The sequence below is a fragment of the Pristiophorus japonicus genome, chromosome 13 (genome assembly GCF_044704955.1).
Source record: "Pristiophorus japonicus isolate sPriJap1 chromosome 13, sPriJap1.hap1, whole genome shotgun sequence".
Taxonomy (NCBI): Eukaryota; Metazoa; Chordata; class Chondrichthyes; family Pristiophoridae; genus Pristiophorus; species Pristiophorus japonicus.
The window spans coordinates 48,347,234-48,372,058 of NC_091989.1; the positions used below are offsets into that span (position 1 = coordinate 48,347,234).

At 40.8% G+C, this 24,825-nt stretch overlaps 2 protein-coding genes across 2 annotated transcripts; both read left to right on the forward strand.

Annotated features, from left to right (window-relative positions):
• Window positions 1-206: 206 nt before the first annotated feature.
• Window positions 207-7,036, forward strand: fgf6a (fibroblast growth factor 6a). Its single transcript, XM_070896746.1, has 5 exons — window positions 207-353; window positions 1,137-1,161; window positions 3,723-4,331; window positions 5,574-5,677; window positions 6,860-7,036. The coding sequence occupies exons 1-5, from the start codon at window positions 207-209 to the stop codon at window positions 7,034-7,036; spliced, it is 1,062 nt and encodes a 353-aa protein (XP_070752847.1).
• Window positions 7,037-19,777: 12,741 nt separating this feature from the next.
• LOC139278000 (fibroblast growth factor 19-like) lies at window positions 19,778-23,768 on the forward strand. Its single transcript, XM_070896651.1, has 3 exons — window positions 19,778-20,627; window positions 21,456-21,559; window positions 21,780-23,768. The coding sequence occupies exons 1-3, from the start codon at window positions 20,309-20,311 to the stop codon at window positions 22,071-22,073; spliced, it is 717 nt and encodes a 238-aa protein (XP_070752752.1). The 5' UTR covers window positions 19,778-20,308; the 3' UTR covers window positions 22,074-23,768.
• Window positions 23,769-24,825: the final 1,057 nt, after the last annotated feature.

Genomic DNA, 24,825 nt, shown 5'->3' on the forward strand with positions numbered 1-24,825 from the left:
TCTTGAACTTTAAATACACTTATTAAGGAAACGGCACGTAAATTAAAAATTGTATTTCATTAAAGGGATGGTGAGCAGCCAGAAGTGATAGTTCACAAAGACCAGTTGATGTGCGAAAGTCTTGCAAAGGGACTTTGAAAAGTGAAGTGTTAGATTAAACAGCAGGACCTCAAGAATAGTAATCTCAGGATTACTCCCAGTGCTACATGCTAGGTCAGTTACTGAAAAAGAAAATTAGAACGTCAAGAGATGGTTTGAGAGTTGATGTAAAAGGGATTGGGATGGGTTCTGAAGCAAGTGGCAGCTGTAAAGATAAACAGATAAAAGATAGCCCGAAATGGAACATTGTTCTCGTAAAGAAGCTAAATTGAGCAGTGGAGAGGGATTTAAACTATTAATGCAGGGGGAGGTTCAAGGGTTTAAACTAGACATCTTGGCAAGGGGGTAAAGTTAGAAACACAGAGGTAGTGGAAGTAGGAAAAGTAGCAGAAGATGTGATTTTAACAGATAGGAGACCAAGTGGTAGTGGAGATAAAAGGGGGAACAATATGATAACAATTGCAGAAGGGAGGAGCAATATGTTCAATGCTCCTATAAAGGCAAAATATTCAGTTCTGGTGAGTAGGGTATTTATGTGATTGTACCCAACCTAATAAACAATGCAGTTGCAATTGGTGTTGGGACTGCAGTAATATTAATAAAGAATCCTTGTATTTACATAACTCCTGATCGCATTGAAAAAAATTCAAACCATTGTAATCTAGTGTGTATTTTATTTAGATTTTGATTCTGATTAGGTTTCTGTGATGAATATAACAACATTTCTTAAAATATTAACATTTGATATGGGATTAAATATATCAACTGAGTTTTGTAATCCTGGGAAGATCATAGAGGCAGTGAAAGCTTTTATGGGCCAAGAAATAAGATGGTAATAGCAAAGAAGTGATTACCCTGCTAGCAGCTGAAAATGAAGAGGACAAACCCTCTCCTATGTTCCAGCTGCTGCCAGAACAATTAGACCAATGAAACTAATTAAGAATTATAATTATTTGGGAGTGAGGTGCAAATCTATTTGAGTAAATCAAATATTGAGTTTAACTCTCAATTATAAAGTTGAATTTATTCATGTTTAGGATATTTGGAACTATATCTTTGCAGGTAATAGTGGACAAGGGTTAATACTGTTTTGATGGGGAATTATGTTAACAATATGGATACTGCCTTAACCCAATAAAAGGATATTAATCATTTTAATCTAATGTTGAGTATTAGGATTGGCCATAGTTCATATATATTTTATCCAAGATAACAGTAACGTTCTAGTAGTGTAGAACTGTCACCTAAAACAGAAGGAATCACCCCAAGGTGGCCTTTTTTGGATAATCTATATTATTAGATTTCTGTACTCATTTACTTCAGTTTGTGGTTAGATTTTGTGTTGACTGATGATCAGCAAACTGAATATATTATTAATGTGTGCTGATATTTGCACTGAATATTAATGATTGTGTTTTCATTATTGCGAATTTATCATAGGGAACTCTACAACCAGTATCAGTACATTGCAAAACAACAACCAACTCAGCCAATTAAAATAATATGGAATCAATTAAAAAATGTTTATGAACTGGATTTTGTTTTAAATTAATATTCATATCTCTTCTATTTGCTACTATTCTGGTTAGAAATAGAATTGAAGATTATCAGAATAAATATGGATAAAGAAAATAACATACTCCATGGTACATAATAGCTTCTGTGACATTGTGTGCAAAGAAATGTAACTTGTTTGAAGCAAACAGTTATGCATGTGATATAATACATTCATATTCATCACTGAACCCTGTGACATTCCTTAATTATCAAGCTGTGCCCATGTTTGCCCATTTTTCTTTCACTAATGAAGCTACATTGGCCTGGAATTATTGGCCCGGATGATGGCGAACTGGCAAACGCTGCTAGTTCACTGTCATTCTGCCTTTCAAACTTTAGGATTTCATCATCATCATCATCATCATAGGCAGTCCCTCGGAATTGAGAAAGACTTGCTTCCACTCTTAAAATGAGTCCTTAGGTGGCTGAACAGTCCAATACGAGAGCCACTGTCCCTGTCACAGGTGGGACAGATAGTCGTTGAGGGTAAGGGAGGGTGATTTGCCGCACGCTCTTTCCGCTGCCTGTGCTTGATTTCTGCATGCTCTCAGCGATGAGACTCAAGGTGCTCAGCGCCCTCCCAGATGCAGTTCCTCCACTTAGGGTGGTCTTTGGCCAAGGACTCCCAGGTGTCAGTGGGAATGTTGTACTTTATCAGGGAGGCTTTGAGGGTGTCCTTGAAACGTTTCCTCTGCCCATCTTTGGCTCGTTTGCCATGAAGGAGTTCCGAGTAGAGCACTTGCTTTAGGAGTCTCGTGTATGGCATGTGGACCATGTGGTTGCGGTCTGTCATTCACAGCTCCGACGCAGGCTGCACTGTGCCCGTCCCCAACAGAGCCAGCAATCAGTGTAATCAGCCAAATCAGGGAAACTGATAAAAACTTCAGCTCTTCCGTAGCAGTACGCTGTTAAATTCCCCACTAAAAGGTAGACACAAAGGGATTAGGTGTAACTGAAGTATTAACAGTGTATTGACTACTAAACAAAGGTTATGGGCCTGAAAAACTAATTAGAATTTTGTGCAGTGTCAAATTTATCCATTTTAATAAAAAAATAACATTTTTAAGAAATGTTAAAACTATATATTTTTTTAAAGTTTGATCATTATTTCAGGTTTGCCTTTTCCTGCATGCGAGAGCACCAATCTTTGTTTTGCTTTCTCAAACATTTTTTGAAAGTTAGCATTTTCCTTGTTTGCTGTCTGTGAGAGTTCTGTGTTTTAATTGGCTGCTCAGACAGCTTGTTGACGTCACAGCAGCTCACACTCGGGAATCCCCACCATCCTCCTCTAATTTGAATTGAACGTCAGAAAACCCGAAGTCCTCGAAACAGAGATTGTGAGACCCTTGTGCAAAGCTTACTTCGGGGTCTGTGGTGAATGCCTTCGCTTCGCCGCTGACTGCAAATTCCAGGCCATTACGTTTCAAGTCTGTGGGGGTAATGTTGCCTTAGGCTGATAGTTTAAAACGGATATTGATTCAGCCGTATGTTAAACATGTCTGCTGATAATGGTTAGCTGATTTTACACCATCACCCAAAGTCAATATTGCCTCCAAACAATGTACTTTTAAAATAGAACATTGTAAGAAATCGCAGATCTAAAATTCATCAGTGGTCCATGGAGAGTTAACGAGTATAAATAAAAACAAAAAGAAACACTGCAGATGCTGGAAATCTGAACCAAACACAGAAAATGCTGGAAACACTCAGTCAGCCACACCAGCATCTGTGGAGAGAAATTAACCTTTCAGCTGGGGACCTTGGTCACATCTACATCGAAAACGTTAGCTTCCCTTGTTCTCTCTGCAGAGCTGTTTCCAGCATTTTATGTTTACGTCTTGCAGTTGAAAGGCGTGGCTACTCTCAATGGACATTGCATGAGGACTATTGGGAAGATGTGCACACAAACACTGGGATATATGATCGAGTGAAGTCTAATACAGAATGCAGAGTTCCGGAATATAAGTTGCATCCTTTTTGCACTTTTCGGGGATCTGCCAGGCCACCATCCCCAGACCACCAATCCCTCACGACTGATTTTATCCGTCTTTCCATTTTTTCTGCAGCTTCAGGCACTGTCTTGAGAGTAGAAAGGGGTCTGGCCGCTTACATAAAGTGTCAGGAGGCCCAACACGGGTCCAACCACAGGGACCCTGGTGTCATCTGCTCTTTCTCCGCCGCTCTCCCAACTCGCAGGCCTTTATTCCATGTCAGCAATACTAATCTGCCTTCCAAAAATAAGACCCTGCGCCCACACACAAGGCAGAAAACGTCGAACGGCGGTATTTTTAGGGCCATCAATTGGAACCACGTGCCTATCTGGCGCCGTAAGTCCAGAACGCAAAGGCTGTTCCTCACCATGTCCTGCAAGGCAGCTATTCATTTGAGGCTAGCTGCACTGGTTCTCCTGGCTCTTCAGCCTGGAACTATATCCCTGTATCCGTATCCATTTACAGCCAGGACTAACAGCACCTCGGGAATAAACTGGGAGACTTTGCTATCCAGGTCTGTGATTGGGGTCTCAGGGTACACATCAGAACTGATCTGGCACAGTCCTGACTATTTGCTGGGAATCAAAAGACTACGGAGGCTTTACTGCAATGTTGGCATCGGGTTTCACCTTCAGATTCTGCCTGGCGGGAGGATAAACGGTGTACATACCGAAACTCAGTACAGTGAGTTAACTTTGAAGTTCATATAATTACAACGACAAGCGTAAACGAATGTCCTTAAGCAACTTTAATATTGAATTACAGCACTTCAGTAGATTAATATGTGTGTTGCATTGGTTTAACGTGTTATAGCTTAATATCTTGTGTTTTAGGTTAATGTATTGTGCGTTATATTAGGTTAATGTGTTATGTTCGGGTGATGTGTATTAGGACATAATACAACACATAACACAGTAACCTAATATAACACAACAAAACATTAAACGCATTAATCTATAACACACATTGACCTAATAATTGGGTAAATATGTGGTATTAAGTTAATGTGTTTTAATGTATTAGATTCGTGTATTTAATCTGGTATGTGTTGCATTAGGTTAATGTGGCATTAGGTAGATTTACTTAATGTGTGTATTCTATTAGGTTAATGTGTTTAATGTGTTGTGGGCACTATTGTATTGGTGTTAATGTGTTGTATTGGGTTCATTAGTTGTATTAGATGAATGTGTTTAATGTATTATATGTTGTATTATGCTAATAAATTGTAGTTCATGTGTTATATTACATTAGTGTGTTATCTGTTTTATGAGGTTAATGTGTTGTAATAGTGTACTGTGATTATTATATGTTGTACTGGGTTATGTATTGTGTGTTGTATTAAGACATATTTGCCATCTAATAATCATCTTACTTTCAATGTAAATGTATCAGTATAAATAAATGATGAACCCCTGTACAGTATCATTAGCTATTTAGGGCTATCGCCCAGTATGTGGTAAGTAATAAATGTTTTAGGGCAGGGGTCTCTAAACTGCAGCCTGTGGGTCACCTGTGGCCTCTGAGCCCTAATAATTTAGATTTATTTGCCCTTATACATTTTTGATTTGCTTGTCTCTCCTGTTTGAATTTTGTGGGCCTTAAGATTTGGAACGGGCTTTTTTTTAGCACTTTTACTGGTGAATAAATCCTAAATCAAACCACCAAGATCTGTTGGCATTCACCACTTGAGATGTATGCAAATTAATGGGAACATGGGTAAAGACCTTGATAGTTTTTGTCTTTATGGACTATCGCACTCCTGTTTCAGGAGCTGGGGGAATGAATCAGAACAATCGAAACTAATTGTCCCCAGCAGATCAGATATGCTGCTATTTGCCTTTTGTAAAACTTGATCAATGTGTAGCATTCCTGTTGGATATATCTGTGTGTGTATTAAGTTATATATTACCTTTACTGTTTCCTTAGGTCTGTTACAAATTTCAACTGTAGAAAGAGGTGTTGTTAGTCTATATGGAATGGCAAGTGGCCTGTTTTTTGCAATGAATAATAAGGGAAGAGCATATGGAACGGTAGGTAGTTACAGCATTGTAAATATTTAGCAAAATGCACATATGCTCCATTTAATTGTATAAAGTGAAAAAGAATAGAAACAGTTTAACAATTAAAAACATGATGAGCTGTTCCTGATACATTGTATGTATTCTAATGTCACACAAGTTTTCTAGATGCAGAGTAATTTTTAACATATGCAGGAATACAAATTTAAGACAAGTGAGGTCTTCATAACATCATATATTTGGCCAATAATGAAACCATAACCTATTCAGAAATGTTTGAATAATATTTGGAAACATTCTGCTGAATTCTGTCCAACATTTTCCTGAATCATTTTAAACCTGCTATGGTTACTTACATGTATTTGCTAAGCTTATATTAAATGCTTTATACTATAGGCAAGGCTGGCCTTTAAAATAAAAGGTTTAATGATGCTTTCAAATGTAACTTTCCTTGATAAATAAGAGTGATATTCTCTTTGGTAACTTCAATATATTATGGGTATTTCCTTCATGAAATCGAATTATATATCAACATCTAGGCATTCTGTAATATATTAAAATGTAATGATGCATCTGTAATACTATTTGAAATTACTGTTCCGTTCTGAATTGAACTGTTACTGTTCAATTGCTTGACTTTGATAAAAACACAACAGGTCCATTTAAAATGAGCTTGTAGGTAAACTACCCTTTGATTTCTTATTTCAAATAGATAACGATAATTAATAATGAATGTATAACTAGCCTTTAAAAGTTATGCATTTTGTATCACTTTGAAAGAAAGCGCTGAATTGAATCAGGTACAATTGTAATATGATGTACCACAAAATAATGAAAAGTGAAACCTTTCAAACTTGTACAGTTGTTTAATGATATTAAATGTCTAGTTGTTCTGTCTTCACAAGCGTATAAGAATAAAATCAAAAATTACTAATGAAACAGCTACAAAGACTACTATTGTCTAAGCCACTGCAAACTACTAATGTACAAAAATAGATTTATTGTTTTTCATTGGTAATGAAGAATTGTGGCCTTTCTACATTAGTTACAGTGTTGGTATATTGCTCATTAATGATTAAATGTGAGTCATTCAAATAATTTTATATTTCTGATATCTTACAAGTAGCCTATGAGACCATTGGTATGTGATCAATTAAGATACAGACATGCAATTGTTTTTTTTTCCCTGTGTAGGCTAATTTCCAGGATGAATGCAAATTCAGGGAAACCCTGTTACCTAACAATTATAATGCCTACGAATCGAAAATTTACAAAGGGACATATATAGCATTAAGCAAACATGGAAAAGTAAAAAAAGGAAACCGCGTCTCTCCCACCATGTTAATGGCACACTTTTTACCAAGATTATGAAGAGGACAAAAATGGATATTATTTACTGCGGCTAATTTGCACATTTGGAAATACAGTAGTTAACTCTAATATTTTATACAGCAATATTTGTGGATGTATGGATATGTGTGCAATAGGCACACTTATATTATGTATATGTATATGTGGTTAGAACTCCTTGTACAAAATTCAAAACCAAATGCAAAATATTGTTTTTTGTTTTTCTGGTGTTAATATTAATCCAGTTATATGTCAAAATCTTATATATATTTATTGTGATTTCAGATTTACTTAATATTTATTTCTTAAATGTCGTATTTGCCAAAGAATCACTTCCAGTTACTATCCTATAGAGACTTTGGGAAATATTGCAAGACTTTGTGAATCCAAGAGTTGTTTCTGAATGCTAACATGACATAGGATACCATGTGATACCCCTTGTTTATCTAACCGTCACAGAGTGCAATCATGTCATGGTATATACTCCTTTTAAAATACTTGAGGTTCCTCTATTGCCAGTTGTCATTACTAAATGGCTGCTGCTAGAAGCTCTAAGAATTCTGCATTAATGAAATGTCCTATCGTCTAATTCAATTTTAGTACAAGGTCACTTTTAAAAGTTCTGACACAAAAGGAACAGCTCTGTTGGAGAATCTGGACAATGATTATTCCTGGAATCAAACAGTGCTTTGTGTAGCATTTGACGTTAAATATAGATTAATGGATGCTTTGGGCTGAGTTACATATGGGATAATGGATACTAAGGGCAGTGCTACAAGGCTGCAGCATATTTTAGCATACAGATGACATCATTAACATTAAAAGTAGTTTGTTTAATTAAGGAATGTCATCAGAACCTTGAGATGTGCTGCAACCTACAAACAGCTTTTTTATTATTCAATATGATATGTACAAGACATTACAGTATATTTAAAAATGGTAAAGTTAGAAGGAATTAAGCGCAGGGTGCAAGATCTGGCAACAGCATGTATCCTAAAGGGTAAGTAGACTGGCTGTATTGTGTTGTTATATTGTGACATCTCATCATTCATGCTAAATGTTTCAAGCAAGATTCTAAGGCCAATATATTAAATGGGATTTTCATAATGCAGATTATAGAATGAGGCTTCTGTAATAAAGATTATAGAATGGGGCTTTAATAGTACAAATCATTTTATACTACAGATTATAGAATGAGTCTTTTATAATATTGATTGTAGAATACTGCTTTTATAGTACAGATCATAGATTGGATTCCTGTAGTGCTGATGCTCTTTTAAAAATGTCTGCCCTCTTGCTCCTGTTTTCAGAATGAGGCATTTCTAGCAGGAGGGAGGGTGAAACAGCTGGCAAATGAACATGGCTACAAGCATGGCTGAAGCCCTCCAGCTCACTTATGTCCAGGTAGTGAGCAGTTTCACCATTATTTCTATTTGTGGATCTTACCTAGTAACTGGCAATGTTGTTGAATAAAAAAAGTAAGTTAAAGTCTTTTTCAAAACAACTGCAGATGTGCAAACTGTACAGACTTCTGTGCCCACAGCTTCAATTTTATTTTTTGGCTTCAGTGCATTCACTGGGGAAGCTCTGAACAGGCGGGAACTGGTGAAAATGCTTTGCAATCTGTACAGGGAGAAGTGTGAGGGCTTTGGCCACCTGTGCTGGGATCAATCATGGACTTTTGCTCTTTCTGCTGCCATTGCCGCCATTGCCTTTAGCACTGTTACCCTGAACCAAACAAAGGAGTTTTCATCTTTGGTTCGCAGTAACCCATTCAAAGGCAATAAAATCGCCACATTTACAGTAGGAAGTGGGAACTGAATTAATGAGTGAACTGAGCTCCTAATTATTATAAATTATTATGTTCTAGTCTTGAACTCACAAAATGTCCCAATCCAATACATCTCACCATTTACTCCCAAGTTATGCTGTGCATTTGACTTTGGTGCAAGGTGATATTTTTTACCTGGAAAGATGTCTCTATACCACTAACTCTGTGGCTTTTCTAAAATAACTTAGAAAGCACATTGTGGACTAGGCTTTCTGCCTCCCCCAACAATTATTTTGGTGGATTTGTGGACGGAGAAGGCAGAAAGCAACTCAAGGTTGCACATTGCCCAATCCCGAGTGTTTTCTGCAGGTCAGTCCCACAAATGGCACCTGCCCATATGACATGCAAATGAGGGAAACGTAGTGTCTGCTGTGTTTTATGCCATTTGCATTGCAGCAACAGTGGATGACACAGACCCATTTAGACCCGGGAGCCTAGTGTTCAATGGTTAGTGGAGCAGGCAGCAAAAGCAAAACTGGAGAGGGGCCTGTGCCAAGAGCTGTGCATGTGCCATCGGGTCTCGATTAGATACCTTTTCGGGTAGTATCATTCATTCCCATAAATAGTTTGAGCATCTTACTTTTTTGGGCAGTTGACTCACACTGTCCTATGTCTACTCATGCACTAGCATATCTCTGGCGTGTAACAATTATAACCCTTTGTGACCTGGACCACATATCCGTGTCATTCGCTACTTCTTTAATCCCTCCACGGGTGGACTGAGCAAACAATTGGCAGATGAAATTTAACACAGAAAAGTGCAAAGTGATACATTTTGATAGAATGAATGAGAAGAGGAAATATAAACTAAAGGGTACAAATCTAAAGGGGTTGCATGAACAGAGAGACCTGGGGGTATATGTGCACAAATCCTTGAAGGTGACAGGGCAGGTTGAAAAAGCAGTTAAAAAAGCTTATGGGATCCTGGGCTTCATGAATAGAGGTATAGAGTACAAAAGAATGGAAATTATGATGACCCTTTATAAAACACTGGTTCGGCCTCAACTGGAATATTGTTTCTAATTCTGAGCACCACACTTTAAAAAGGATGTGAAGGCCTTAGATGGTGCAAAGAAAATTTACGAGAATGATTTCAGAGATAAGGGACTTCAGTTATGTGGATAAATTGGAAAAGCTGGGATTGTTTTCCTTAGAGCAGAGAAGACCGAGGAGATTTGATGGAGGAGTTCAAAATCATGAGGGGTCTGGATGGGGTAGATAGAGAGAAACTGTTCCCATTGGCCGAAGGACCGAGAACCAGAGGAAACAAATTTAAGATGATTGGCAAAAGAAACAAAGGCGATATAAGAAAAAACTGTTTTACGCAGCGAGTTGTTAGGATCTGGAATGCACTACCTGAAAGGGTGGTGGAGGCAGACTAAATCACAGCTTTCAAAAGGGAATTGGATAAATACCTGAAAGAAAATAAATTGCAGGGCTACGAGGAAAGGGCAGGGGTGTGAGACAAGTTGAAGTGCTCTTACAGAGAGCCAGTATGGGCTCAATGGGCCGAATGGCCTTCTGTGCTGTAACCATTCTATGATTATAAGATTTACTTAGTGAGGTGAGGCTTGATACAAATCGTAAAACTTCATTATTTCACAACGAGTGAACATATAGAGCAACAGTTATGTTCAGATTCATTCAGTTCAATCAGTGCAACTTATCTTTGTGTAATGATACAAAATAAAGAGCATGTCATGCTTCCCCACATTAGTGGGTCATCTTACTTGACTTAAACAAGATACCTTCTCACTATTCGCCAGCTTTGCATTAGCAAAGGTCCTCACAGCTCTTCCTTTTTCAAACCTGACTGCCAACATATGGTCTTTGTTCATCTCCTTCCTGTCCCTACATAAGCTTCAGACGTGGTTCTTGACACTTGTCCTTTCTAGGGGTTGGCTAGAAGATTTATGAATCAAACCTGCTACTGAATCCCCTCCCTTTGAAACTAACTTTGTGTAAAACTTAACGGGATGGGACATTCCATTCCCCCATGGTGTGAATGTTTGTTGGGAGCCCCTGGAATGAAATAACAACTCCTCTGTTGTTCCCGATCATAAGGACATAAGAAACAGGAGCAGGAGTAGGCCATTTGGCCTCTCAAGCCTGATCTGCCATTCAATAAGATCATGGCAGATCTAATCCTGGCCTCAACTCCACTTCCCCGCCTGCTCCCCATAACCCTTGACTCCCTTATCATTCAAACATCTGTTTATCTCTACCTTAAATATATTCAAAGACCCAGCCCTCACAGCTCTCCGGGGTAGAGAATTCCAAAGATTCATGACCCTCTGAGAGAAGAAATTCCTCCTCATTTCTGTCTTAAATGGGCTACAGGATAACAGCATCATTGTCTGGTCTTAATAAACATCCGACAGATGCCTGCAGCCTGTCACCTTTTTTTTAAACCTGTGCAAGTCCACTTTCCATTTAAACCCCAACACTTAAAAAAATAACTTTTCCCAAATCTTTCATGTGAAAAAAAAGGTTTAAAAAAATCCTGTACATGACAGGACACACAAAGAAAATGTGAATTTAATTTTGCACAGGCAGCATACTGACTTTCTCTCTGGATACTCTTAATGTCAGAAATAGTTAGGAGTTCCAATATTCATCATAAGGTAGTAATCTTTTTGACAGCAGAAGTACTATGAAGGAATAGTTTACAGTAAATGTCAAGGAATATATTTCTAGTACATGCAGCCCAACCATGCATCCTGTTTCTACTAATTGATTCAGAGGGTAGAAACACATGATTGCAAATAAACCATGGATCACAATGTGAATTATGGTTGCCTGGAAATGGTGTCTGCAGGATAATTGATGAATAATACACATTACCTTAGTCTGATGCCAAGTTTTCACTTAATTTTCACAATTGTTTATTTTGTTTTATGGCTACACAAATGTATCTGTCACTTTTACCTTTGTACTGATAGCTTCAATATTATATCTAATAATTGAGGATAGAGAAACTATTGTAAATAATTTTACATTCATTTATGTTCTTCTTATGTATCATAGTCAGGAAACTTAATGCTACCTTTGTTCTGAGTTTATACATAGGGGCACTGAAAGCAAAAACAAGGCAATGATTTGTATAAAGCATTGATTAGAACAGTTTGGGGTACCCAGTTACAGCAAAGGTTTACTAGAATTCACATGGAATGCAGCAGTTCAAGGAGAACTGCCAACTTGCCTTCTCAGGGCAACTCGGGATGGGCAATAAAATGCAGCCTTACCAGAGCTGCCCATATCCTGTGATCATATAATTTAAAAATTGATATCTGGAATGAGAGGTTATAGTTATGAAGAAAGCTCAACAGACTGGAGCATATTTCATTGGAACAGAGAAGTTTTGGGGGATGGGCTCTAACAAGGTTTGCAAAATAATGTAAGGTTTGAGAGACTAAGTAGCAAAAATTTGTTTCCACTGGTTGGCTAATTGATAGCAAAGGGACATAGATCAAGGATTAATTGAGGAATGAAGAAATAAGTTAATTTTTTTTTCCACATAGGTTATTGGAAGATGGAATTCTTTACCAAAATTGGCTATTGAGGTAGAGACGATGGGATAAGGTTTTCTCTTTGTTGCACCGAAGAATCACTTAGTTCCCAGGCGCAATGAAGAGGAAATGGAGGCGGAGACCCATTATATCAGGTCCTCACCCCCATTATACTGCCCGGGATTTCCTGAGATTCCCAAATGGAGGGATGTCTCACAAAGCTGGCAATAGTCATTGCAGATGTGTGTGGTACCAGGAACACCACCTCTTCGCCCCCCCCCCCCCCCAACCTGGTTATTTCAGTCATGTGGCCTCTCAGACCTACAGCTGCATTACTGTTTGTAGTCCCCATTCCCAGTGTAAGGTCCCTGGAAGAGGGGGCATGGGGGACCAGGGTCCCCACCTGGGTCAAGAAATGGAGTGGCACTGCTCTCTCTGTAGATGCAACACACTTTCAAAGCATTATGCTTGTGTGTGGGGGTGGGCTTAGGGGAAAATTGTTCTCTAGATCATATAAAAAGCAATTGGATAAGTATTAGTAAAGTAAAAAATATGAGGGGAAAGGGAACTGGAATTAGACCAGCTGAAGAGTAAGAACTGGCACAGGTGCACTGCATACACACCCAGCCCTCGCTCTCCATCCAGACCTGCCCCTGCTCTCCATACAGACCCGCTCCCCTAAAGGGCTGAAAGGCCTCTTGTGCTGTAAATTTGTTGATTCTGTACCTGTTTGGCTCCACTATTAATTTTTCCAACCAAAGCTATGATACAATGTAATGCTTGTCTGAGAAAGAGACATTTCCTTACCAATGCACTTGGAGTAGCTTTTCTGTGTCTGGTACAGTACTGAAATTCCAGTGAAATTTACAGTGTGCCCGATGTAACAATTACCGCTTGATTAATAGTAATTTCACAACAATGCATACCTCAGAATCGCACCAGTGCTGGAGTATAACATAGAATGTGCAGTGTGAGAATCCAGTAAAGTTGTTGAAGAAAAAAATAGAGTTTTTGTTTTATTTTTATATGTATGTGCCGTGGACAATAGAACTTACTGTTTTTAAGGCGATACTATGTGTATTTTACCTGGAATCCTGTTTTATTTGATTTTGCTGTGTGTCTTACTCTAGTGGATTGCAAGTCCATGTCAATAATTAGAGTTTCCATATAGAGGAGTGGAAGATGCCTGCGCATGAGTTCTTTTAATGTGGCGTGGCCGTTGCACACCGGCTACCACACTGGCTTAGCTGAGCAAGGTCTTGGTCCAGTGGCAAGCGGGTCCAAGACAACTGGAGACCAGGCACTGCTATATGGGCCTAGTTGCCTATGGCGAGATGTTGGCCGCAGGCTCGGCGCTGAGTAGCGCCCTTGATGGTAGGTGGTCCGAGTCTTGGTTGGGGGCAGGCATTGGGAGGGTCAGTAGCCCACTGGGGTTCAAAGTGGGAGGTCAGGGGGATCACAGCCATGATGCTCACCACGTGCTGGAGGAGGAGAGGAGGCCAGGTCACCAGTGGGAAAGGAGAGCTCCAGTCGTCACTGAAGGAGGAGGGGTAGCCAACCGCTGTCGTAGGAGAGGAGGCCGGGTCGCCGTTGAGGATACAATGCGGGGCATTAAATGCTGAATGCATACACCATGTACACTTGTGAGGCAAAAAGATGGACAACGAGATTCAAACGTTTTACAGATCTAGAAAGTATACAAAATGTAACTGTAAATAAATAATATAAGTTTCGAGAAGACTGTGGATCAATGTATACCTTGAACAGCAGTGTGTTATCGAGGTGACTTCGGGTTACTGCATACCTTGTCCAGCAGGGCAGTAACACAGTTTGCTGCCTCCAATGTGGAGGAAAGGAAGGACTTGAACCCCGGAAACCAATTTCAGACTAGCACTGGTGAAGGCCAGGGAGCAGGTCAGACCCTCAACTGATGCAACCACACAATTAGAGTATACAGATCATAATCACTGCCTCCATTTTTGGAGACGACAGCTGTTGCTGATGGTTCTGCTATTCCCATTTACACCTCCTCTAGATCCATCTTTTGTTTGTTGTCCCATTACCATCTCCTTTCCCTTTGCACTCTCATCCCTTTAGTCATTTAATCTCTCCTGCCTTCCACCCTATCCCAGGCCTTCTCTTTTGTTCTTTCCACACACCCCCCCCCCCCCCCCCCCACTCCATTTCCCAGACTCTGTACTTGCTTAAAACCTGTAACATCTCTAACTTTTTCCAGTTCTGGCTAAAGGTCTTCGACCTGAAACGTTAACTTTATTTCTCTGTCCACGGATGCTGCCTGACCTGCATGTTCTGTTTTTATTTCAGATTTCCAGCATCAGCAGTATCTTGCTTTAGTATACAAAGGTTACGCCCCCAGTCACTCCAGTTCTACAGTTCATTATCTGTAGTTCTCATCCAATCATAAAATGTAACCAATTACTTCTATTCGCATTGTTATTCAACACTGAGTATTGATAGGCCAAGCATCTGATCTTCACCAGGTTAGCAACTGCACTGAACTAGATGATATGCTTATTCCTCCAGTGGAACCTGAACCCATGACCTTCTGACTCTGAAGGTGCTACCACTGAACTGTGTGACACTTAATAATAATGCCTACATTTATATAATGCTCCTCTATCTCACAATGATATTAATAGTAATAATAATACTTGCATTGATACAGAGCCATAAAATCACAAATCATCTTAAGCTTAGACATTCAGCCCACCATCTCTGTGCCTTCTCCTTGTTAGAACAACTCAAAACTAATCTCACTGCCCTGCTCTTTCCCCATAGCCTTACATCTCTCTCTTTATATTTATCTAATTTTCCCTTAAAATATGCAATAATCTCTGCCTCAACCAGTCCCTGTGGCAAAGCACATGCTCCAACAACCCTCTGCGCCAAGCAATTCCTTTTATCGGGCGATATTACAGAAGTGGAAATAGGCAGTCTTGTTGTGGCACGGATAGGTGGTCAGAAGCACATTTCAGGGTCAACTATGACACCAAGATTCTGGTCTCTTGAGCATCCCTGATTTTAATCGCTCAACCATTGGTGGACATGCCCTCAGCTGCCTAGGCCCTAAGCTCTGGAATTCCCTTCCTAAATCTCCCCACCTTTCTACATCTCTTTCCTCCTTTTAAGACACTCCTTAAAACCTACCTCTTTGACCAAACTTTTGGTCATCTGCCCTAATTTCTCTTTATGTGGCTCGGTGTCAAATTTTGTTTTATAACACTCCTGTGAAGCACCTTGGGACGTTTTACTACATTAAAGACGCTATATAAATCCAAGTTGTTGTTGAAGTCAAAGGCCAGAGGAAAGATCGGAAGCCAGAGCAGGGGATAGATCGGAGGCCTCGTGGAGGAGATCCGTAGGGTTGGGGTGGTGGTCGATCGCGGCAAGTTGGTGAAGCAGGTGAAGCAAGCCTTTCCACTACCTGCTGGATCCAGCAGTCCTTACCTCCTCTTAGCTGCCGGGTTTCCCAAGTTGAGGTAAACTTGGCCGGTCAGGGTTATGTTTAAATGGTGGTTAAACATGAGGCAACCAGCCTCATAATATTAAAATTGCCAACCCAACCCCCGTCCTGCTTCCATTAAAACCAGAAGTGGACTGGTAGGATTGGGGTCGGGATTCTGATTTTTAACATCCTACCTGACCCAAACCCATCTGTTTTGGTGGTAAAATTCACCCTAATGGCTTTAAAGTCTTTTCTATAATGGGGTGCCCAAAACTGAACACTGAGCTCTAACTGTGGCTCATTCATCATTCTTTATCTTGTGTCCTATGCCCTTTCTTATAGAACACCTTTGGCCTGTTTACAGCTTTCTCTCCCTGCACTCATACTTTTAGGGAATGTTGTATATGAATCCCTGGATATCCTCCTGTTCTATCATCATTGGCTTTCCATTGACTATATAATCCCATTCCTTGTTTTTCCTCCCAAAATGTATTACTTCACATCTAAATTGCATCTGTTGTCATCATTGTGCTAAAAATCTGTCTGTGTCCTCCTCGAGTCTTTTACAGTCCTCGTCACTGTTTGCCTAACCCTCCTACTTTTGTGTCAAACAATACTCCTGTATCTCACATGTTAGTGGTAATAATACTTACATTTATATATTGCTCCTATATCTCACAGAGATCTTACTAGTAATAATAAAAATATCACATATATAAGGGGAGATTTTAACCCTATCCCACCCAGCAGAAACTGGATGGATAGGTGATTGTAATCGACCAGGTGACTTATCTGCAATGTCCCACCTGGATCATGCTGTTTTCCATTTTAGTCTGCTCTTTTGAGCAGGTGGCAAAGACTCATGCTTGAAGTCGGCGAGGTCAGGCCCCGACTGCCATTTTAACTCTGGCCTGAGTCCCGAAGCCACTGCAGCTTTCCTGCCAGATGGAGACAGCGAAAAAAGAATCTGGGACCATAAGAGGCGATTTAAACAAAGTTTTTTTGTCTTTCTTTGTGGGGCCAGTAGGAGAAAAAGTAAGGAAAGTTTAAGCCTTTCTTGTGCTGCTGGGGCTGCCCTCCCCTACGGTGAGAACCTCCTGAAATCCCCTCCCCGTGACTTGTCTTCTTGTTGCCGAGCCTTCCTTTGGTGCTGGCCAGTGGCCTCCTGCCACCTGAATTTCTGTTCCCACCTCCCGGCCAGCTTCTGCTGCTCATTTCAGGCGGGCAGCTGTCTGGCGGCATTAAGGTCTTGCTCTGGGTTAACATTTCCCAGGCCTCACGCTGCCTTAGTCCCTGCTCCCCGCTCGTCCATATCTCCACTCCCACTTAGAGATTGGACACGAAGGGAATCAAGGGATATGGAGATAGGGATGGAAAGTGGAGTTAAGGTAGAAGGTTAGCCATGATCTTATTGAATGGTGGAACAGGCTCAGTATGGCTACTGCTGCTCCTATTTCTTATGTTATTATTAGCAACAATGAAAGCACTCAGAATTGGAGGGAACCTTGTGACATTGGTTGGAAATTTGTTGGAAGGTAGGAGACAGAGATTACTTACTGTGACTGGCAGAATATGACAAGTAGCGTTCCTCAAGAATCTGTACTAGGTCCCATGCAATGAAATCCCCTCCCTAAACGCTTCCACCTCTCCACCTCCCTCTCCTCCTTTAAGGCTCCCCTTTAAAACCCACCTCTTCGACCAAGATTTCAGATACCCCTCCTAATATCTTCTTGTTCGTCTCAGTCCATTTTTGTTTGAGTACGCCTCAGTGAAGCACCCTGAGGTGTTTTCTACGTTAAAAGCACTACATAAATGCAAGTTGTTAATGTGCTGCAGGGAATGCAATAATATTTGTAAATAGCATTGACTAGGAGTAACAAAACCTTAGCAGATAGGTGATGCAGAATATTTCCATTCATGTTTAATGTAACAGATATAATCTCAAAATTAGATTTAGAAACAGCAAAGTCTAAAAGTCTCTAAACCTTCAAGCAATTAAATTCGATAGTCATCCTTATGTTTAACATGTGAAAAAGACAATTTTACCAGAAAGGGTTTCTGAGCAAGAACACGAATTTTCTTTTAAAATCCTCACACGAATGTCAGAGTTTGTCTGTTTTTTTGGTGGGATGGGGGTGTGGGTGTGGTAGAGATCCCAAAGAGACACTTAAGGGAAGATTAAGGAGGGGTTGGACATTTGGGGGTCTGGGATCAGTGGAAACGTGCAATACAAAAGTTAATGTGCGCCCCCTTGTGGTGGTTTCAAAGATGTTTGTTACTGGAATGTACCTCTTTGTGCTGAATTATTTACAGATGAACTCTCCTGACAACTCTGAGACATTCCCAGTTTTCAGAATGCCTGAATCTTTCACGGCAAAGCTATTAACACTGGTGTTCGGCCGCAGGTCAGTAGAGCAAAGTGCGGAGTATTGATTTCAAAATCTTGATTCATAGCATCCAATCAACTTGAAATTTAAAAATAACTTGGTTGCAGATTGCTGCTGAAGGAGTTAAGCATTTCTGCTTTGAGCCCGTTCGGTATTTGTAACAAAAACAGAAAGTGCTGGAAATCTCAACGGGTCGGGTAGCATCTGTGGAGAGGAAGCAGAGTTAACGTTTCGGGTCCACGACCTTTCGTCAAAACTGGAGAGTGTTCGGAAAGAACACATTCTTAACAAGCACTGAAAGGGGGAGGGGAAGAAAGCTATGATAGGGTGGAAGACAGGAGGGATTAGAAAGACAAAAGGGATGATGGGCTTAATTGAAATGGTAATGTCAGAAGTTAGAAAAACATTCTGTCAAGATAGGGTGTGAATGGCGGGATAATGACCGGCTGCCATTAGAGACAAAGAGAAAAAAAGAAACAGGGGGAAAGGCTTTCTCTCCACAGATGTTGCCTGACTCTGTGAGATTTCCAGCATTTTCTGCTTTTATTCCAGCTTCCAACATCCGCAGTATTTTGCTTTTGTATCAGTATTTGAAACACTTATTTTCACCGATTTCAATATGACGACCCACTTATGGGTGTGCAGCAAAAATTATTTAATAATCAATCAACCGATAAAGGTTCTTAATGCTGAAATGATAAATGGTGAGATCCCACTCACAAGAACAATTGGAACTTTATCCGAGGTACGTGCGAGACATGCGTTTGGGTCAATGTGCATTTCACGGCTACAGACCTCGTCAAAATGTTGATCCAGTTAACCTTCCCGGAACCACTGCCACCCATTCCAGACAGTCCAGGTTTCTGGAAATGACACTTTATATTCATTGGCTGCTTCCTCAGGATTTCAGAGATTCACACGTAGGACGTGAAGGCGCGGAAGGGTCTGGGAATAAACTGACGGATACGTGTCCTGTGTTGTAGAAAACACGGCGGGCGGGCGCGGGTGTGGGATTGTCGCTGGCTCGGTTTCGATTACTGCAGAGAGTGAGTGTAACGCGGAAACTGAGAGCCGGCGGTTCGTGTAACCCCCGCACAGCCTGCGCACTTTGCCCAATAGAACAGAGCCTCACCTTACTGACTCTCCAAATCTAATGAAACAACTGCTAACAGGACCTTAAATAAACAGCCTTCCCGTGCTGGTATCACAAATTCTCCCCAGTCCGTGTCATCACCGACTGGTCGAGAGACTTTGGAAAATTCCGCTTTTCCTATAAAATTAAAGCAAGGATTGCAGGTTCAGGTCCCAGTGCAGTCCATTTGTCAGAAGTGCAGCCTTTAGCAGTTTAAAAAAATACATTTGATGTTACTTTTATGCACAAATGAAGTTCTCGGTGCCGGATTGAAAGTTATTGCAGTCAAGTTCTAAACATTTGCTGTTTTGCCCAGTGAGTGCCGCCTGTCCCTGTGTGAACTGGAAGGTGTGAGGTTGGGGCGGGGGGGGGGGGGAGAGATAACAACTTACATTTCCAATTCATGGTTTCCTGCGAGAAGTAAATGTTAGTACTTCTTCAGATGAATAAAGCCGATCAAAATGATGCAATGGTGTGATGGGTAAAGGAGTGTGTACACACAAAAAATACACAAATACAGCTAAACAAATACAGCCAAGTGGACAAGGGGCTAAAAGAAATGGGGGGATATGGCGAATAAAGGGCATAAGCTCAGGTGAAATAGGGATAGGAAGGGGAAGAGAGACAGTGGAGTAAGTGAAGTAAGGGATGCTGTGATTAGGAACCACTGTGGTGTCACGGTCCGGGAATTACCAGCGGCTGGTTGTGACAGACCTTCACATTTCAAACTATGTCTGAAGTTTGTGCGGTCACAGCGTGTCGAGGGGCGAGCACTCCAAGTATCTCCATCATCCATTCTAACTATGGCAATGACCCCCTCCCCTCGCCCTCCCCCAGAATGACAGTTTTACTCAGGATCCCGTGCAGAAACCCATAACCTTACGAAAAGCTGTCACATCACTGGCTTTTTGCCGGGGGTTTAAGGTGATTCTGATGTCATTTGCTGCATTGACTTTAAAAGCAGCGCAATGGGTTCGGAGGCGGAAGAAGGATCCCGGTTGTCTCTAAGAGAAGCTCCCAGCTCCACGCTCCCAGCTCCAGGTCTCGTGTTCGGGATGGGCGCCAGTTTTATCCACTTGATTTTCCTGCTGCTGCACCTCGCCGTCTTTCTCGGCGTTTCACTGGTCAAGTCAACTCCTCTAGTCAGGACAGATTCAGGAGCTGAACTGGAGCGGGACTGGGGCCAGCAGGTCCGATTCAAACACCTGTACATGGAAGGGAACAGCAAGCACTTGCAGATCAACCCTGACGGCCACATTGACAGCTCTAACTCCCAGACCTTTTACAGTAAGTTTCATTTTTGCAAAGACAAGTCGTGACAACTTTTTAATGTTGATTTTCTTTCTTTTTACTGTCATGTCTTCGGTTTATAATCATGTAAAGGTGCAACATCAGACTATTATTATCGTTAAAGTTTTTAATCTATCATTGCTGGATAGTTGTCATTTTAACCAACACTTCGAAATAATCTGTAACCATCACGAGATGGGCCCCTCTCTATAACTGAGCTGAACGCATTCTCGGAGCTTGTCCCCTCTCTGACAAAGGGACCGATGTGATTCCCAAAAGTTTGTTGGGATCATCCAATTTCAGCTCATAAAGCACCAAATATGTTAAAGGTGAACCTACCTTGTCTCAATTCAATTTTATACCGAACAATTCTATCCACTCCAATGAGTTCATTACTGTTTAAAGATCAATTGAGCACACATTGAAAATATTCATAAAATCATAGAATGATGTGGACTAATTTGCAGGGTTATGAGACTAATTGGAGATCTCTTTCAAAGTGCCGCCACAGGCACGGCGGGCCGAATGGCCTCCTCTTGTGTTGTAACATTCTATGATTCAGTGATACAGCACAGAAAGAGGCCGTTTGGCCCATCGTGTCTGTGTCTGCTCTTTGAAAGAGCTCTCCAATTGGTCCTACTGCCCTGTCCTCTCCCCATAGCCCTGCATATATCCCCCCTTCTAGTATTTAGCTGCTTTGTCTCCTTAATATCTTTACCAACCCATGAAAGTAGTATGACATCCAGAGACTGACTCGTTCCCTCAGTAACTTTACAGAACGGTGCCAGTACCGGGGTCTAACAAGAGCCTTTTCTTGGGTTACAGCTCTGCTGGAGATCAAAGCAGTGGAACCGGGGCACGTGGTGATCAGAGGGGTAAGCACAGGACGGTACCTGTGCATGGACACCGAGGGCAGCATTTTTGGATCAGTAAGTATTGACCACCCGATTGCTCAAAAATAACAAGATTGTCTGCAAAGCAAGATACTCCACGAGAAAATCCCACTTCACCCCAAACACGTTAACCCCGTCAATTCTGAATTTAAAACGAAGTCTAGATTAATATGTGACGAAAATCTATCGGGTTAAATGTGTTCATGCCACAACTTTGGGGTGTTTAATTCTAAGCTGTTTCCCTTTTTTTGAATAGACGATCTACCGTGAGGATGACTGCAATTTCAAAGAGGAGCAGTTACAGACATTTTATAACGTGTACCACTCCCCAAGGCACAAGAAGGTGTTGAGTCTGAGCCTAGAGAAGCGCCCATTCATCCCCAACAGAGAATTGCCTCCTCTTTCTATGTTTTTGCCTCGAGAAAACGAGTTGCCTATCACGGCGCATAGCAGGAGGAACCCTGAGAGAGAAGTTAACGACACAGACCCCTTTGGAATGAGATCCGCACAGCAGGCGAGTCCTAAGCTCTCCAGAAGCAGCAGAGGATAACGGGACACACTTATCTTTTTCAGACTTTAAAAATCCGATAACCGTGATCATCAACATAGTCCAAAAGTACCGTTACTCGGGTTCGATTCTACTTATTTATTTATTGTGTTGTACAGCCATATAGTCTAGGAAACGGAATTAGAGTAGATAGCAACAGTTGAAGAGCCACTGGCAAGGCTAGGTCACAAGCTGACCAAATAATTACAAAGGAAGGCCATTCTCAGTTGATCCACCGAAAGTCTTCCTAATTGCAGCATTCAATTGTTTCTTAAAGGTTCCAGGATTTTCACTTCCACTGCTCTTCCCGGAAGTCTGTTCCACACTTTGTGCCTTTTACTGGTTTGAACCTGTGTCCCATTACCTACTCTGGCCACTTAATTTAAAGTAACATTCCAGATCTACCTTTTCCATTTCCTTAACTATCTTGTATCCGCCCATAAGGCCCAAGACCTTAAATATCTCCCACATATCTCAATGAGCAGAACTGGATGCAGTACTCGAGCTGTGGTCTAACCAAAGCGCAGTACAATTTAATCACGACTTTTTCTGACTTGTAGTCTACTGTTTGGGCGAGGTAGTTCAACATTCAGCTGTGTTTGTTGATGGCTGATCTGCATTTGATGGATATGTTTATTGTCCAGTGCAGTCTAAGAAGACTCCTAGCTATATTTTGCCTTAATTCTTAGCTGCTTTCACACCATCCATGGATTATGTTTCTCACCTATTTTTGTCTTCCTATGTGCACTATTTTACATTTGCTGGCATTTAGTTTCACCTGGCTTTACTCTGCCTACATACATACTTAATTCAACTCTTTCCAAAGATTCCACTGACTCTCCAAATCTGGTATTATCTGCAAATGTGGCTACTGTGCATCGAAGTACTAAATCCAAGTAATTGATGTAAATTAGAAATAGGCACCCCACTTAGTACTTCTCCCACCCTGACATAACTCCTCTAATCAGTACTGGGTTTTCTACCCTGCAACCAGGTTTTTTTTCCATTTCTACGATTCACCCTGAAGTTTGAATTTAACTAGTAGCCTTTTGTGTGGATCTTTGACAAATACCTGTTTGGAGTCTAGGTATAGCATGTCCTGAGGCCAGCCATAGTCCACTTGCATTGACGCTTCCTCAAAGAAGCTAAGCAGGCTGATCAAGCAGCAGCTTTTCCTTCTAAATCCAGATGGGCTGAATGACCTTCTGTGTCATAAGTTCCACGATTCCATACGTCTCAGTGCTAGCTTTACCTGGAAAGAAAGTTGCACACACACACACACACATTTTATATACAAATCACAGAAGGGTAAGAGGTTTTTATTTCACTTATGCAAAAGACTTGAATCACTCCCTCTTAAATAGTAGGTTAATCTCGTCTGTGAAATTGTACTGTCTACTCTGAATTATATATTTATTTAAATTATTGCTGTCAATATTTATATTTATATATATATATGCCAATACTTTTTATAAAAATGTTTTTTTACTTAAATGGTGATTTGTACAACTTAGATAATATAACAGAAGTAGAAAATAAATGGCACTTTGTTCCCTAATGAAGTTTTGCATTCGTCTGAATAATTACTCAAGGATTGTTGATGATGTTTTATACAACAGGACAGATTATTAAATGGACAGATTATCACTGATACCATGTTACTTGCTGTGCTTGAGCAAACAGCAATTAAACAAATTCTTGTCAAGCTCCATTAGCTTTCATATTGTCTTTGGCCTGAAATTTGTGGTAGCTAATAATTAATTACCCATTGAAACTGATTGCAACTTCAGGATGTAGCGCATATGGATCCTAATACGGAAATCCTGAAGTTGCGGTCAGTCATTCACTGTTCCAACACAAGCTGCGTTGTGGCCCTGGCCGTAGCTGGCAATCAGTGTAATCAGAGAAATCAGAGAAATCAGGGAAACTGACGAAACATAGAAACTTAGAAACATAGAAAATAGGTGCAGGAGTAGGCCATTTGGCCCTTCGAGCCTGCACCACCATTCAATATGATCATGACTGATCATGCATTTCAGTACTCCATTCCTGCTTTCTCTCCATACCTCTTGATCCCTTTAGCCGTGAGGGCCACATCTAACTCCCTTTTGAATATATCTAATGAACTGGCCCCAACAACTTTCTGTGATAGAGAATTCCACGTGACCACAACTCTCTGAGTGAAGAAGTTTCTCCTCATCTCGGTCCTAAATGGCTTACCCCTTATCCTTAGACTGTGACCCCTGGTTCTGGGCTTTCCCAACATCGGAAACATTCTTCCTGCATCTAACTTGTCCAATCCCATCAGAATTTTATATGTTTCTATGAGATTTCCTCTCATGCTTCTAAATTCCATTGAATACAAGCCTAGTCAATCCAATCTTTCTTCATATGTCAGTCCTGTCATCCCAGGAATCAGTCTGGTGAACCTTCGCTGCACTCCTTCAATAGCAAGAATGTCCTTCCTCAGATTAGGAGACCAAAACTGTACACAATATTCAAGGTGTGGCCTCAGCAAGGCCCTGTACAACTGTAGTAAGACGTACCTGCTCCTATACTCGAATCCTCTCGCTATGAAGGCCAACATTTGCCTTGTTCACCGCCTTCTGCACCTGTATGCCAACCGTCAATGACTGATGTACCATGACACCCAGGTCTTGTTGCACCTCCCCCTTTACCAATCTTTCACCATTCAGATAATAATCAGTCCTCCTGTTTTTACCACCAGTGGATAACCTCACATTTATCCACATTA